The sequence below is a fragment of the Eumetopias jubatus genome, unplaced genomic scaffold (genome assembly GCF_037043125.1).
Source record: "Eumetopias jubatus isolate StellerSeaLion01/CBP00866 unplaced genomic scaffold, mEumJub1_p1.0 scaffold_12, whole genome shotgun sequence".
In the NCBI taxonomy this organism is placed as follows: domain Eukaryota; kingdom Metazoa; phylum Chordata; class Mammalia; order Carnivora; family Otariidae; genus Eumetopias; species Eumetopias jubatus.
This window is the reverse complement of record NW_028274818.1, coordinates 54,518,874-54,531,950: the sequence shown is the minus strand read 5'-3', so window position 1 is coordinate 54,531,950 and position 13,077 is coordinate 54,518,874. Positions and strand designations below refer to the sequence as shown.

Genomic DNA, 13,077 nt, shown 5'->3' with positions numbered 1-13,077 from the left:
TTCCACCTGCGCCTGGATCTAATAAATTAAAGCTAGAACCTCAAGAGGGCTCTGTGATACATACGCCTCAGCTGCCTTACAGTTTAAAAGTAGTAAATTTAATTCTCCCTCCTGAGGCCTACGAGGCCTGTAGATGGAAAGACCCTTTTCCCTATAGTTGAATCCTTGCCTCAGGCACACCCGCTTAGAAAACTTTCTGCCAGCCAAATTCCAGGAGAAGAATATATTCTGAGAATGCCTGTGCTCCCAAAGGTAGGTCTCTCCCAAGTGACTGGCTTGCCCAACTGACTTTGCTGGGCCTATGCAGTTCTGCAGCAATTATCCATGGAGGCCATGCAGTATGTCAGTTACCTTTATAGAAGCAGCTGCTCATCTCTGGATTAAGCCTATGTATAAGCTTTTATAATCTACCAAGACCAAAATATCAAGCAATTTATGATTTACAACCTCTACTTAGGCTGCAAGAGTTAAAAGCCAGCTGCAGAGCTGAGAAGAACTTGTATGGTCTACCATAAGCAAGGCCAAGGTTAAAACGCCCTGCTCACAAATAAAGTTCAAGGCCCAAATCCTTGGCCACATTAGAACTTTCCACATGTATTTTTTTCTCTCCATAATTTTATTCCTTGTCTGTGTATTAATTTTATGATCCAATGTGCTGGCCAGATGTTGAGATCCAAACTCATTCCTAACATATAGGTTTTACCATCCCTAGGTTCTCATAGCATTGAGGGAACTAGCTAGAACATATACTCCTTAGAGAAGGCTTGCCACTCTGTTGGCAGACTTGCAAGTTGGAGAGCTGTTCTACTCTCCCCCTCCTGGTCTTACAGTTGCTTTTAGAGTTTCTGTTCCTGGCAAAAAAAAAAAAAAAAAAAAAAAAAAGCTTGCGTGATATTTTATGGCAATAAATTTTTTAAAATGGTTGGCCTCAAGCCTTACAAATATGAACATGCCCTTTCAGTTCTGAAGGTCCCTTCTAGTCATGTAATTATGAGCTTGCTTGCTCTGGTTTACTTGGACACTCAAAACAATTTGATGTTCAAACACCAAGAGGCTGTAAATGCTTATTCTACTGAATATTGGTGGCTTTTTTTCTTTTTGGTAATTTTAAATTTGAATGCAGAATTAACATTTTATATTCTATCTTTCTCTATGAAAAAAACTACTATCAATCCCATTTGTCTCATCATTCTTTTCAAATTTTATTATTTTAATTAGTCTTTGTCTTCTTTTTCACACTTATTTTCCTTTGTCTCATTTTTTTAAACTTCCCCTCAGCATTCTTACCTCTTGTATTCTCACCATTTTTCCTGAATGCTTGCCTTTTTCTATCTTATTCCACTGTTTTACCTTGATTTCATGATTTCTCTCTCCCCTTCAATTCTTTTGTGAAAAGGTACATTAGGAATTGTTTTTTCTTGATTTTTATTTTGCACTGATTGTCATTGGGAAAACAAAAAGCCCATTTGTGGCAAATATGTTTCCTTTTTTTTTTTCCTCCAGAAAGGGCTGGGAGTAGGCCAGAGCTTCTTAAGTATTTTATGACAGCAACTTAACTTGCTGACAGCATTCGGTGCTGAACACACTTCTGTGGGTGCCTGTGAAGGGATGTGGCCATGTGCATTCACAACATGCTAGCTGTCACTCTCTTCTCCAAATGAGAAAGCCTGTTGCAATGCAAATGACTGTAATTTCATAGAATGTAATATCTAATTATTTTTTGCCAATTCCTTGCAGATTTCATTTTAACTGTTATTAGTAACTCCTAATTTCCATATAGTGCATTTGAATATATCCACTGGACTAAATCATGTTTACCAAATATCCTATTTAGGTATAACATTCAGTACTTCTAGACATAGTGGTGCATCTTTGAGAGATTAATACAATGGTGCCAGTAGGATCAGGCACCTTATTGCTTCATATCATCTTTAAGTCCCCAAGACTCCATTCTTGTCTTCACTTACATACTTTCTGCAATTTTTTTAACCTCACAGGCATCTCCAATCTCTTCATCTTTTCATTTTCTACCTTTTTATTAGACTCCTCCTGGTCTCATTTCTCTGCCTGGCCTACACTGAATGGATGATAACCTGAATTAGTCCCTTGCTCCAAACATTCAACATCTTTACACCCATGTATTTAGGTTACTTGGGCCTTGTAATTCAGAACCCTGGATCAATTCCCATTTATCTTCTCTTTTTCTACATCTAGTGTGCAGAGCTCTGTTGGCAATAATTACTCAACTCTGCCAGTTGTGTTCCTGAAAACTGTGGCCTTCATTCTCAGCTTTCAACCATTTTTTTTAAAGGATTTATTTTTTTTAGAGCACTTTTAGGTTTACAACAAATTGAAGACAAGGTATGGAGATTTCTCATATACTCTCTGCCCCCATATATGCGTACCTTCCCCCATTACCAACATAACTTACCAGAATTTTTTTTAACCGAGGATGAAGCTATATTGACACATCATCACCCAAAGTACATAGTTACCTTAGGGTTCACTCAGAGTTGTACACTGTATGGGTTTGGAAGAAGGTATAATGATATATATCCATCATTTTAATAGCATGCAGATTATTTTTAGACCTAAGAGTCCTCTGTGCTCTATTCATCACTTCTTCACCCCCACCGTCACTCCTGACAACCACTGATTTTTTTTGTCTCCATAGTTTAGCCTTTTCTAGAATATTCTATAGTTGGAATGTAATACTATATGGCCTTTTCAAATTGGCTTCTTCCACTTAGCAATATGCACCTGAGTTTCCTTTATGTCTCTTCATGGCTTGAAAGCTCATTTCTTTATACTGTTGAATAATATTCCATTATCTAGATATATCATGGTGTGTTTATCTACTCATCCTCCAGTAGGAGGACATCTCAGTTACTTCCAAGTTTTGGCAATTATGAATAAAGCTGCTTTAAACATACATGTGTGTATATAAGTTTTTAACTCCTTTGGGTGAATACCAAGGTTCATGGTTTCTGGATCACATGGTAAGAATATATTTAGTTTCATAAGAAAGTGGCAAACCATCTTCCAAAGTGGCTGTACCATTTTGCATTCCCACTAGCAAATGTCTGAGAATTCCCGTTGTTCCACATCCTGCGTTTGGTGTTGTCAGTTTTTGGGATTTGGGGCATTTTATTAGGTGTGTAGTGGTATCTCATTGTTTTAATATGCATTTCTCTGATGACATATGATATGGAAGATCTTTTTATATGCTTATTTGCCATCTGTATGGGGCATCTGTTAAAGTCTTTGGCCCATTTATAATCAGGTTGTGTGTTTTCTTATTATTGAGTTTTAAGAGTTCTCTGTATATTTTGGATAACTGTCCTTTATCATATATGTCTTTTGCAAATGTCTTGTGCCAGTCTGTGGCTTGTCTTCTCATTCTCTTGATATGTCTTTTGAAGAGCAGAAGTTTTTAATTTTAATGAAGTCCAGCTTATCAGTTATTTATTGCATGGGTTGTGTCTTTGGTTCTGCGTCTAGAAAGATGTCATTATACCCAAAGTCTTCTAGACTTTTTTCTATGTTATCGTCTATGAGTTCTATGGTGTTGTGTTTTGCCAGCCATTTTTTAAAATAATTTTTTATTGTTATGTTAATCACCATATATTACATCATTAGTTTTTGATGTAGTGTTCCATGATTCATTGTTTGTTCATAACACCCAGTGCTCCACGCAGAATGTGCCCTCTTTAATACCCATCACCAGGCTAACCCATCCCCCCACCCCCCCCAGAACCCTCAGTTAGTTTTTCAGAGTCCATCGTCTCTAATGGTTCGTCTCCCCCTCCGACTTACTCCCCTTCATTCTTCCCCTCCTGCTATCTTCTTTTTCTTTTTTTTCCTTAACATATATTGCATTATTTGTTTCAGAAGTACAGATCCGTGATTCATCCGTCTTGTACAATTCACAGTGCTCACCATAGCACATACCCTCCCCAATGTCTATCACCCAGCCACCCAATCCCTCCCACCCCCCACCACTCCAGCACCCCTCAGTTTGTTTCCTGAGATTAAGAATTCCTCGTATCAGTGAGGTCATATGATACATGTCTTTCTCTGATTGACTTATTTCACTCAGCATAACACCCTCCAGTTCCATCCACGTCGTTGCAAATGGCAAGATCTCATTCCTTTTGATGTGCCAGCCATTTTTTATTAATTCTTGTTATGTTCCCTCTCTCTTTCTCTATCTTTTTTTTTTTTAAGATCTTATTTATTTATTTGAGAGATGGAGAGAGTGTGAGGAGAGGCTGAAGGGGAGGGAGAAAGAATCCAAAGCAGACTCCACACTGAGCATGGAGCCCAATGTGGGCTCAACTACGACCAACCTTGAGATCATGACCTGAGCCCTAACCAAGAGTCGGATGCTTAACTGACTGAGCAATTCAGGTGCCCCCCCTTTTTCAGTGACCGATGGTCCCAGTGCTCTCATTAAGCCTTCTTTCCAACTTCTCACCCTTACTCTCCTACAGATCATTTAGTCTCTGCTCCGATGAAGTAAAATGGAAAGGTCAAATATAACCTCTCCAAAAACTTTCTATCCTTTTCCCCAAAAAGGACATATATCTGCCCTTACTCTCCCAACATCCCCAGATTCATAAGATGAGGCAGCTCTATTTCTGTTCAAGGACAGTCCCTTTCTATACTCTATCTTTCATTCCTATCTTCTTTATCCTTCTATCATTTTTCTTCTATCACCAGTCTCTTACTTTGTACTGTTATTTCTCCACAAATCATAAATATGCTCAATTCTTTTCTATACTAAAAAAAAAAAAAGAAACCCCAAAACAACAACAACAAAATAGCAGCAACAACACCATCACCTCCTTTGGTCCTGTGTCTATTCTGATTTAACTGTCTTTCATCTTCCTATGGTTAGAGCTCTTTCAATCATCATCTCCATTTTTTACTTCTCATTCACCTTTCAACCCAATGAGCTTTGACTTCTCCCAGCATTGCACTGCAACTGGCATAGCTGAAGACACTATGATGTCTGTGTTGCACTTGACACATCCCTGTCTGTGTTGAATTTGACTCTCCCTACCACACTGTCCTTAAAATTCACCTTGCCTTTGGCTTCTATGACCTCATTGCTGTTATTTCTCTGACATTCCTTTTCAGGCTCTTTTCTGACCACCTCTTAAATGTTGGTATTTCCCTGGATTCCACTGTGAGCCGCTGCTCTTTCACTCAAAGTTTTAACTGAAACACACACACACACACACACTAATGACTTGCAAGTCTTCATCTCCAGTCCTGACATACCCATTTTGCTTCAGAGGTCGGGTCACTTGAATGTGTTATTTCCCATAGGTACCTCATTTTCAACATGGCCTTGGCTGAATTCGTCATCAACTCCCCTCCTTTACAAAACTTGGTTCTTCTTCTCTTCTCTTCCTTCTGAGGTGGTAGTCCCAAGAGTTTCAGAATCTTTCTAGAACAGCATAATGTCCAATAAAAATATAGTATAAGCCACATATGTAATTTAAAATGTTCTGACAGCCACATTAAAAAAATGAAACAGTGAAATGATTACTAAAAATTGATTTTATTTAACCCAGTATATCTAATATAATAGTACTATGATAAATCTGCAAACATTTAATGAAGTATTTTGCATTTTTTTGGTACTAACTTCTCAAAATCCAGGTTTCATCTAACACTATTGAACACCTGAATTGAAACTATTCACTGGGGCCCAGTGACCATGTGTGGCTAGTGGCTTCTGTACAGAGCAGTTTTCGAGTCTTTATCTCCAGTAATCTCTCTCTTACCCAGCTGTTAGTCCTGTTGATTTTATCTCAGAGGTATTTCTCCAGTAAGTTTATTTATTTTCATCCTACTGTATCATGGCTTTACATAATCTGGTTTCTCTGCCTTAGAGAGTGTGTAAGATTCACTAGAATAAAGGAGGATATAGTAGAACATCTACTTATATGTATTTTTATCTAGAAAATAAGAAAACAATTCAGACTTATTAACATTTAATATACCTTTGATGCCAGCACCCTTGCTCTGAGAAGTCAATAGTAAAGTGTAACTATAAGACATAAAATATATTTTCCCCACAAAATAAAAAAATTAATATTACTTATTTTATCTTCATGGAGAATTAAAAAATTCTCTGTATATTTCTATATGATGTACATAATTTATTAACACAGTAGTCATATATAATTTAAAAATAAAATTACGTGTGTACTTGAAATTTGTTTTAGTACTGCCAGGGGGAGTGAGATCACTAAAATTTGGGGTCTCATGGACCCAGATCCACTCTGACTTTCCCTCACCTACCTTCCCAACCTCAACTTCTTCTTCATCCCCCCCTCACATTTTCTGTATTTAGTGGCTCTTTCATATTTTGTTCTTGTTTGTTCTTCTTCATATAGATAAACAAATAGGTAAACAAACTACTTCCTGACCTGACTAATTCTGTTTCTCTTCTAGGCTCTTCTGAGGTACCATCTCTTCAAAGAAAGCCTATGACAACTTCCCGAATTATGTCAAGTGCTCCTTGCCTGACATACATTTCTTATTACACTATTAGACTGAAATTATATTTTTATTGATCTGCATTCCCCACTAAAACATAAGATTCATGAAGGCAGGGATTACAGCATCATCATGCCTTTTTCATCTTGACATATGATAGGTTCCTTAGAAATGTTTATTGGACTACATTCATGGCTCTCCTTATTGGAGCCCGCCTGTTTTACCAGTGAATGAAATAGTGATTTGCTCGTTGCACTTTATGGAGTTTCTGGGAGACTTCCCTTGTCTCTAAAGATACATGATAAAATAATAAGTGTACTTTCATTTTAGTACTGTTATTAGTATGCTATTTGTAAGCTCATAGGGTTGATAACAATGTTAGCGTGAAATGAATTGTCCACTTGCTTCTTCCTAGAAATTAGATGAGATTACTTGCTCTAGCAGAATGATGTTTTGTTTGTATGTGTACATGCAATGGCCATCAAATTTCAGTATGGATGATAATCACCTCGGATACATGTTTAAATATAGATTTCTGGGTTTCATATGTACATATTCTGATTCATTTGAACTGGTGATGGCCCAAGAATCTGTATTTTTAGAAATCACCACAGTGATTATAATATAGCTGATAGAAACCATACTCTGAGAAGTGTTGTTTCCTTCTTTCTGAACTAGAGAGGAAGAGGAAGGAGTAATTTTGAATAACTGAGAGAACTGCCTTAGTCAGTAGCTTACATAGTCTAAAATGAGGTTCTATATAGAGGTCTACAGAAGTTACGGAGCATTCTAAAGGAGAATGGACACCTGGGAAAAGTTGAAACAGGGAATCAAGGGTGTCAGGGACTGAGGGTGTAGAGAGAGTCTTGAAGATCAATAAGACAACTTTGGCTTATTTCACAATTTTCCCTAGTATTGACTTACCTTCTTCAGCAAGAAAATTTACTATCAGTATTTTTTTTTAAATCTAATTATTCAGGTATTTCATCTTCATTTAGGAACTGACACGCATTGGTCATTCAGTAAGTAAATTTTTTTGATAATTCAGGATCTCTAGGATATTGAACACTTTAGGTATAGGATGATTTTTAGTATTTAGAATAGTATCATATAATTCTATATAGTATTTCATTTTGGGTTCTATGACAACAAAAATTATCTAGCCCAGGGGAGATAGTAAACTATGCCATGTGGAAAAATTGAATTTAACTTTGCAACTATGAGAAAAAAATAGATTTTCACTTAAATGCATTTATAAATAGTTTCTATAAAAGCTGTAATCCAAGTTATTAATATTTTAAAATTTAAAAGCAGTTTAAAGATTTTCATGAAGATGCTCCGTATTTTTTAGCATGACAAATAACAACCAGAAGTAGAGGGATAAATCTAGACCATTAAGAAACTCCAAACTTTTAATTTTCACTTATTGTTTCAGCTTTCTCCCTCATCCAGTTTTATTCAGAGCTGTGAGCTGTTAAAAAGGAACTTAATTGGTTGACTTGAGTTTCTTCTTTTCACCATTTGGTGGCCAGTCTCTGGTGGAAATAATAATGTGATGCAAACCAGGCAAACAAATGGACCAGTGGACTGGAAGGAGAACAGTCACTGGGCATGGAGAGTTTATTATTCATCCAATCAACTAAATGCATTTTAATTGTAGCAGCAATGCCATAAATCGTCTCAGCACAAGCCTACTGGTCTGCCTCATTTAATTCCTATCTATTTCAGTTGCTTTGCTTCTACCATCCATTTAAGTCTGCAATTTTAACTTGGTTCATTTGATGGGAGAGATTTCCCTCTGGTTATCTGTAGTTTGGGAAGATAAATTATCTTGAGTAGCTTACTAGAAGTTGGGCTTTGGGGAAACAGTATTGTTCTTATTGCAATTTATATCTTGTTTTTAACTTCACTTGGTACAAGACCTGTGCTGTCCATTGGCTCATGTTAAACTAAACATCTCTGCCAATCTGTGCTCTCTTGTAGGTGATTCGCAAGGGGTGGCTAACCATCAGCAACATCGGCATCATGAAAGGAGGCTCTAAGGGATACTGGTTTGTCCTTACTGCTGAAAGCTTGTCCTGGTACAAAGATGATGAGGTAAGCCACAGAGGATGACAGAGTTTTCTTATTAAAGTGTTTCTAATTTCAAATTAATTGAAAGTATTATGATATACAATTTCAAGACATGACTGGTTCTCTTTCAGTAAGACTTAGCTTGGGGTGTTTGTTTGAAGAAGGATTGTTTTTTTCCTCATAGATTTTTTTAATTTTATAACATCCCCCTCAAATTTCTTTTATTTCTTTTGTATAATCATGTGTTCCTTAACCTGAAGAAATGGAGTTAGGAGTCAGTTGTTGGAAATTTCCTTCTTTGTAATAAAGGCGAGATACTGATAGAGGGAAAGCAGTTTTCATTAAATAATGTGTTGAAACTCTATATACCCAAGGATATAGAGCATCTTAAGAATGAAATTAATAGCACTGATGCAAAGTTAATAAAGAATTCTGGGATTGGTGCTGTGATGTCTGTCTCAAATGGCAGGCTTTTGAAAAATGTCCAAATTGCATAATCTTCAAGCCAGTCCTAGGTAATTGTTTATACGAATGTTGTTCTTTGAAAATTTGATAGCTATGTAAAAGCAAGAATTATGATAATTATGCTGTTCTGGTTCATGTTAGATGTTAATAATTTTGGTCCTGTGACTTACTACTCATTTAAATCTGATAGCTATAAAAGCGCAAAAAATTGTATCAGTCTTTTGGAGCCATTAGAATGCTAAAATGATACTGCTAAATTTGGGAAATCATGGATGAAATTTTAATAGCTCTGGTCTGACCCGAGCAGTTTTGGGTGCTTATAACACAGTATACAAACATTAAATAAGAGTACTTCATGATCGCAAAGCTATTTACAGGTGAGATTATTTCAATTTTATTTGGCTCTAAAGGACACGTATTTCGGAGTTAAAAGTTCTTCCAATCCTGGCTTGATATTTTTTTGAAAGCACTACCAGGTGCATTTGTCGGTTACTGGAGTTAAAAGTTTCATGTTTTACATAGTTCTGTTTCCCAAGTGCTTTGTGCATAATAGTGTGTTAATCAGATGATCAGTGGATGACCACTAAGTTTTCTTTAGTAAGAGAAATAAAATCTTATAGAAATGTGCAAAGAAGAAGCTTTTTAAAAATCTTTAAGTCATATATTTCACTGACTTCAGTCAAATGTAGAATTGGTTGTTGTTGTTGAGAGTCTGAGGATTAGCAATGGTTTCTTTCCTGTGCTGGCTGCTCAGAAATCCCCGTCAATGTGTGGGAAGCTCCAGTGTTTAAACACCACAGCTTCAGGGGCTCTGAGATGCCTCCCTAGACAGAAAATCAGTAGAGTACCTTCTTTTGTGTTCATTTGCCTTAAGAGATCTTCTTTTAGATATAGTTGTTTCCAAGGATTCAGAGGATCATTTATGTATATTTAAATACATACTAGTTTGGAGGCCTTTATTAGTTATTCTAGGGAAAGCAAAATATTTTGTTGAGGATTCATAATAATAATAGCTAGTGTTTTATATAGATTAACTCATTCAATCCACATTAGAACCCTAAGGATAGGTGCTATTATGATCCCCATTTTTCAGAGAAGTAAACTAAACAAACAAAAAAACCCAACTTTTTGAAAAGTCATTTCTACAGGACTCAGGTTCCCTTATTGCAGACTACTTGGTGTTTGTGAGGATAATTAACTTCCCAAGGTCAAATAGCTAGTTGGTAGCAAAGCAGAAATTCAAACTCAGGCTATCTGGCTCCAGAGTTTATGTCTTCAACCACAAATGTAGGCAAGAATCCCAGAGATGCTAGATTTGTCCAAGTCAGCTTCATCCCACAGAGGATTTATTAAGACAAGTTCCAGGCATTTTGGCATTGATCTTTTTCTGGATGTTAGTATCAGGGGCTCTGAAGACAATAGGATTAGCTGCTGCTGTTGGAATATGGCTTTGGGGTTCTCTTATCAGGCTGTGTGGGCACTGAAAGAAGGCCACTGGAAGGCACATGGTGCCCCCTATAGGGAAGGAAGAAGCTTTGAGAGCTTGGTAAGCTTATGATCACTGGTCATCCCTTCCTCTCCTCTATAAAATCAGGATAACTTTTTACAAAACCTCTGCTGCTAAAGCACCCTCATGAGCACTTGATTACAATAAACAGAAAATAAATGTGTGCAGTTATAATATTAACTGAGTGTCAGAGACCATTTTATTAAAGTTATATGTGTAGAGGGTGTTTGGGCATGGGGTGGGGTGTATAGGAATGACCCTTGAAATACAATGGAGTGATTTAGAAGTTTAGGAGAGGGTTGTTTGCTTAGTTTAGACCATTTCAAGAAAAAAAAAATGACAAAGTTGTTGCTTTGTGGAACTAACAAAGAGACTAATAATACAATATCAGATATTAAGTGCTCTGAAGAAAATAAAATAGGGTAGTGAGCTAGAAAGTGATGGAGGAAGAACCTTTTGATTGGGTGTTTGGGAGGAGGTAACATTGGAACAGAGGCTAGAATGATGAGCTGTGTAGAAGATTTTGTTGACTAACATTCCAGGTAGAGGGAACCATAAGTATAACCTCCCCTCCCAGGGTGGGAGCCAGCAGGAATCCTGTGGCCAAAATGTAAGAGCATGGGGGAGAGAGGTAGGAAATAAAATCAGAGGTACTAGTGGATGGGGCCTTATCGAGGCTCCGGCCAATAATTTGGATTTTATTTCAAGGGTAATTGAAAACCATTGGCTTATTCCAACAGGATGTGACATGATTGGATTAATGTTTTAGAAAGATCACTCCAGCTGCTGGGTCGGGCGTGATGTGTGGGAGGGAATGGGTGTGTGGAAGGAGGGGAGTGGCAAGAATAGAAGAAGGGGGACCAGCTGGGAGACTGTAGCAGTGGTCCAGATAAGAGAAGATGGTGGCTTATTCTGGGTGGCTTGAGAGGACTCTTCAGTTCAGGGTAGCAAATTGATGGGCCACATATAGCCACACTGCAGCCATTAGCTACTGTTACTCATTAGAACTCTGCTCAAGAAACAAGATAGGAAGTTTTCAAAATATTAATGCCTGACTCCCAAATGACCCCTATCTTTAAATTGTTACTGGGGCAGAGCCTTTTTCCACTGGAGCCACCTCATCATTCCTTGGCCACCACCACTGTCATCCTCTATTCTGCTCTGTTTCTCTTGTCCAAGAGTTTGCTACCACTGCAGACCACCTTTGAACTTGCTGTCCAGGTGAAAGGGAGGGTACAGTACTGTTCCTTGCTTTCTGCTAGTATTCAACAAATAGTTATTAGTGTTGGCTGGGAGCAGAGACCAGAAGGGAGGATACACGGAAAGGAGGTCAAGAAGAAACATCAGACGGTAGGGCTTAGAAGTACTGATGAGTCTCTGGCCTCTTGAATTTGTACCCTAAACTCCCATCTTTTAGCAGCAATGTTTTAAATGATACTGAGATTCCATAAAGGTCTTACTGCTATAGTTCAAGTACATGTGGCCTGAACACGCTTCTGTGGGTAACCTCAAAACCCCCCAATTTAGAATATTCCTTTGTGAAAATAAGCCTGAATTCTAATTCAACTTTTGGAGACAATTTATTGTTAAATTAAGTGCTTGTTCTTTGTTCCCAGTGTATCTCTCTAATACATGCACCAGCATGTACTTGGAAATCCTTTTATGGGATAATTTATCTTTCTTAGTCAAGCAAATGTGACACAGTAAATATCATTAAGTTAGTAATATTTTCATTCATTTATTCAATGACAAATTTATATTCAAATTTTCATAGAGGATTATCATCTTTTTCTGTGTTCTGCCATCTTCCTGCTTTCTTGTGTAATTAGGTTGGTATGTTTTCATTATATCTAATTGGCTGTTGAATAAATAGCATATTATATCATATGAATAGATATGATTTTTTGGAACTTATTAAGTCTGTAATAAATATAAATGACTTATGACATATATTTGAGATTGAAGAACAATGGCTTGAACTGTTTTCCAGGATTACGTTAATTGAACAAAAACCCTATAGACCATACGCTTGGTACAGTGAAAATGGTGAGGTGTGGAGGATGTGGATTTGCTATGACTAATGCCAGTGTTGAAACAAGTCAGTCTTCTCTGGGCCTCACTTCTTTTCTTTTCACTTGTTGAATGGGGACCTTTGCTGACCAAATCACCTCAAAGAGATATTCTAGGACTCTAAGAAATCTTATATAAATAAGTGCTTTTATAAACTTTTAGGTGTCACATTTATATATTCATGGTTGCCATTGCAAGTAAAAACTGTGCCCTCCCATTGTAAAGCCATTCTTTGACTTGCATGTCTTCTAATTTCCAGTTTTTTGTCATTTCATATTGTGAGAGCGGATGTATGGTACCTGGTGGTTTTTGTCTTGTTTTGTTTTTTAAGCAGGGAATGGTAAGGTTCAGATTCTAAGAGGGAACTCAGAGCCCATTACTTCAGTGAGACTTGCCATGCTGCCTCCCCTCCACCTCTGGGTTCTCTTACACCTCAGCCAAGAATTGGA

At 37.3% G+C, this 13,077-nt stretch overlaps 1 protein-coding gene across 3 annotated transcripts in view; it reads left to right on the top strand.

The window, feature by feature from the left end:
- The window catches only part of DNM3 (dynamin 3), a 575,404-nt gene that overhangs the window by 310,539 nt on the left and 251,788 nt on the right, over window positions 1-13,077 (top strand). For all 3 annotated transcript variants that reach the window (XM_028123031.1, XM_028123033.1, XM_028123032.1), the window contains one exon: window positions 8,497-8,610. In XM_028123031.1, coding sequence (XP_027978832.1) covers window positions 8,497-8,610 — 114 coding nt within the window. The remainder of the gene's footprint in view (window positions 1-8,496; window positions 8,611-13,077) is intronic.